The following is a 3153-nucleotide window of genomic DNA, read 5'->3' on the forward strand; positions in this document are numbered from 1 at the left end:
CAGACGCTATATATATATATATATATATATATATATCGCTCCCGCTGCAGAGCTACTGTTCTTTGTGTGTTGTTTTTTACTCCCCGATCACTCACAGGTGACATGACGACAAATAAAACAAACAAGGCGTTACTGCGTAGAGGGTGTATATGAGTGGTGAGGAACAATAGACACTGATAACGCGGCTTATGTGGTGCGCATGTCGAGAGGCTGATAGAGTTGTCTTCTTTTAAGCTTGCTAGTGCAGGGAGCTAGAACACTGGGCTTAGCCCGCAGGCAGATGGGGAGCAACAGTCAGTAGGATGAGTATTCTCTGAATTGAGATGGAGAAAGAGAGTGAGAAGAAGGGTGAATGAAAAAATGCCAATGAGCTTGCCAAGTGCGGTAAAACGAGCTAAGCAGAGAGGGTGCTGCTGCTGCGAAAACATTGGCAGGAGGATGTTGTTGGTGTGTGGCATCAGGGGGNGGGGGGGGGGGGGGGGGGTGCGCGGTAGAGGTGCTTGAGGAAAATGGAAAAAGAGCGGCTTCATTGCACCAACCCCGTGCGTTTTCCTTTTCTCTCTTCCGTATGTGTTTGTGTATGTTTCGTTTCTATTATGAAAGGTCACGCAAGTCTACTTGTTCGCGACATTTTTTTTCATTTTCTTTGTCGCCCTCCCGTCGTTTTGTTCAAGCCCACTTCTCTTTGTGCGGTGTGTCTCAACGTGGATCTGCCTCACACCGAATGTGGTGAGAGGGTATGCAGAAGTGGACGTGGAGGAAGCGGAATGCGTGTGTGTGTCTCCAACGTTCCTATCATCAGGTCTTCTTCATTGGTGGGTTAATTGCTTTGTTTCCAAATTCCCCCGTCCCGACGAACCTGTTCAGTGCTCACAAGCCCTTTCCTTCTGTCGCATGTCTTTGTCACCACCTCTTGGGGTCGCTACATTTGTCGGGCATGGTCTTCGTGTCTGTTCGTACCCTGCCACGCTTCTGGAGGTGTAAAGGACTGTGTGTGTGTGTTCCCATTTGTAGGAGCGGCGTTTGGGGCGAGGACGCAGTCAAACAGAATGACGCTGAATAAAATGCTGCACANCTGTGTGTGTGTGTTCCCATTTGTAGGAGCGGCGTTTGGGGCGAGGACGCAGTCAAACAGAATGACGCTGAATAAAATGCTGCACAGGTTTGTGTTACTTTTCAGCATCTCTAAGCGACTTGGGTGCGACGCTGCCTGCCTCCTCTCGGGGGTAAAAGTTTTCTTTGCCCGCACGCTTCTGCTTATTTCCCCCCTCTCTCTCTCCTTGCCTTCATGTTTAACATCACAGAGCAACTAACTGCAGAAAAGAAAAGTACTCTCACGACAACCGGTACTACAGGAAGAGAGATGCCCTCGCACGCGTCTGCCACTAAAACTGCCACGGGGGGCTGCACCGAGGTCTTTGATCCGAATTTCAAATACATGTACATGGTGCCATCGCACTTGGTGGTGCACACGCCACCAGCGCGTCTGAACATTTCTCGCCTTGTTGCTTGTCGTAACTATGTGCCTGGTAAAGAGGGCTCGTGTACGAAGGAAGAGAGGTGCCGCTTTGTTCATGCCGACGTGGACTTCGAGACGCTGGAGGCGCAGCCGATTCATGTGAATTACATCTGGCGTCATGAAGACTTGTGCACGTACGACCGGCTTCCACCCGGGGATGTTCTTGAAGTGGTTTCACGAAGCGGGAGTCATAAAGTTGATTTAATTCCAAGTGAACGCATTCTTGTGACACGGCGGGCGTTGGCTTGTCGCGACGCCAATGCCTGGCCGCTTTCGCACTGTGTCCACTACTACTGCAATCGCATGTGCAACCGTGGCGAAAATTGCAACTTCATTCATGCTGTGTATGTTGACCCGAATTCTCGTGGTGATTTTAAGCGTGCGCCTGTTCAGCCGATGCCGCGGGTAAATACATCCACACAGTCAACACGAACAGATAATTCTGATTTGTCTTCTGTTTGGATCAATCAGTTCAGTATGAATGGCACAAGATACAGCGCTTTGTCGAATGTCAATCGTGCCGCTGTGCAGGTGCCAGTTCAAACTCTAATGGCGGAGTCCGGCGCTGTTTCCTTACCAGGTGTGGTGCAAGAGACGGAGCCTCCCTGCATGGAAGCTTCTGGTGTGTCTGCTGTAAGCGCCACGTCTGCACCACTTGAGGGTGGTGTGACCTGTCTTCAGCGGAGTGGTGTTTCCCCCAGCACGGGAAGTGAAACGTTTTCCTCCCTGCAGCTTTCCACAACGGACGGAGGCCGGCAGCGTTGCCTTAGCGTTAGTTACAATACGATTCCTCAGGCCTCGGTGAAGTTTCCGTTGGGAATGCCTTCTGAAGTCAACAGTGTCTCTTACATGTCAGGTAAGGGTACCAATAACATGGGTCGCCAGGTCTTGAAATCATTGGAAGGGTCCATGGGTCGATGCTTCGTGGAGAGTCCTGCCGGTTTTACTGCCTCGCCTGCCACGCCGATGCAAGAGTCTGGCGCCCTTACTCACTTTTCTCTTGCCCCTTCACCCTACCAGATGCCGTTGAGCTCGCCGTATGATGCCAGTTTCACCATGTGGAACGGCTCGATTCGTACTCTCTCTGGAGGTGAGAACCACTCCATGCCGATGGGCCAACGTCCCCGCGCATACCGACACAATCCCTACCTCCCAGTCCAGCGGGCACCTGAGACAGCAATAAGTGGAACTGCAGATCTGGCGTAGGTTGAAATATGCTGAAGGGTACGTAGGAAGGGGGAACTCTGCTGAGAAAAGTTAAGGGAAAGGGGATGGGAGGGCGAATTGTCTGGCGGCAGTGTTCATTGATTAGTTGTGTGATTGGAAGAGGGTGAAAAACGAAAGGGCAATTAGCATGAGTAGTGCAAGAAGAGCGGGACATCGGGACGTGCATATACACGCACATTTTTCGGGGAGGGGTACATCCCAAGAGCTTGTTTCTGGGATGTGCGCCTTCCGGTGCGCCCGTTTCTTCTTCATCTTTTGCCGCTCTCCTACATTTAATTCCTCACCCTTCTAACTCTTTGGAGCTGTTGCCCAGGCCGTATTCGATGGGTTTGGTTCGTTCGTCACACACCGTGGATTTATTTATTTTTTTTTCAAGGTCATTTGGGCGGCCCCTCGTTACTTTTCTT

General features: G+C 51.1%; 1 protein-coding gene across 1 annotated transcript; it reads left to right on the top strand.

The window, feature by feature from the left end:
* Positions 1 to 1363: 1363 nt before the first annotated feature.
* Positions 1364 to 2725, top strand: DQ04_08261000 (zinc finger protein family memeber; the record flags this gene model as incomplete). Its single annotated transcript, XM_009315500.1, has 1 exon — positions 1364 to 2725. The coding sequence occupies one exon, from the start codon at positions 1364 to 1366 to the stop codon at positions 2723 to 2725; it is 1362 nt and encodes a 453-aa protein (XP_009313775.1).
* Positions 2726 to 3153: the final 428 nt, after the last annotated feature.

The sequence above is a fragment of the Trypanosoma grayi genome (assembly GCF_000691245.1).
Source record: "Trypanosoma grayi strain ANR4 Tgr_826_V1, whole genome shotgun sequence".
NCBI lineage: Eukaryota > Euglenozoa > Kinetoplastea > Trypanosomatida > Trypanosomatidae > Trypanosoma > Trypanosoma grayi.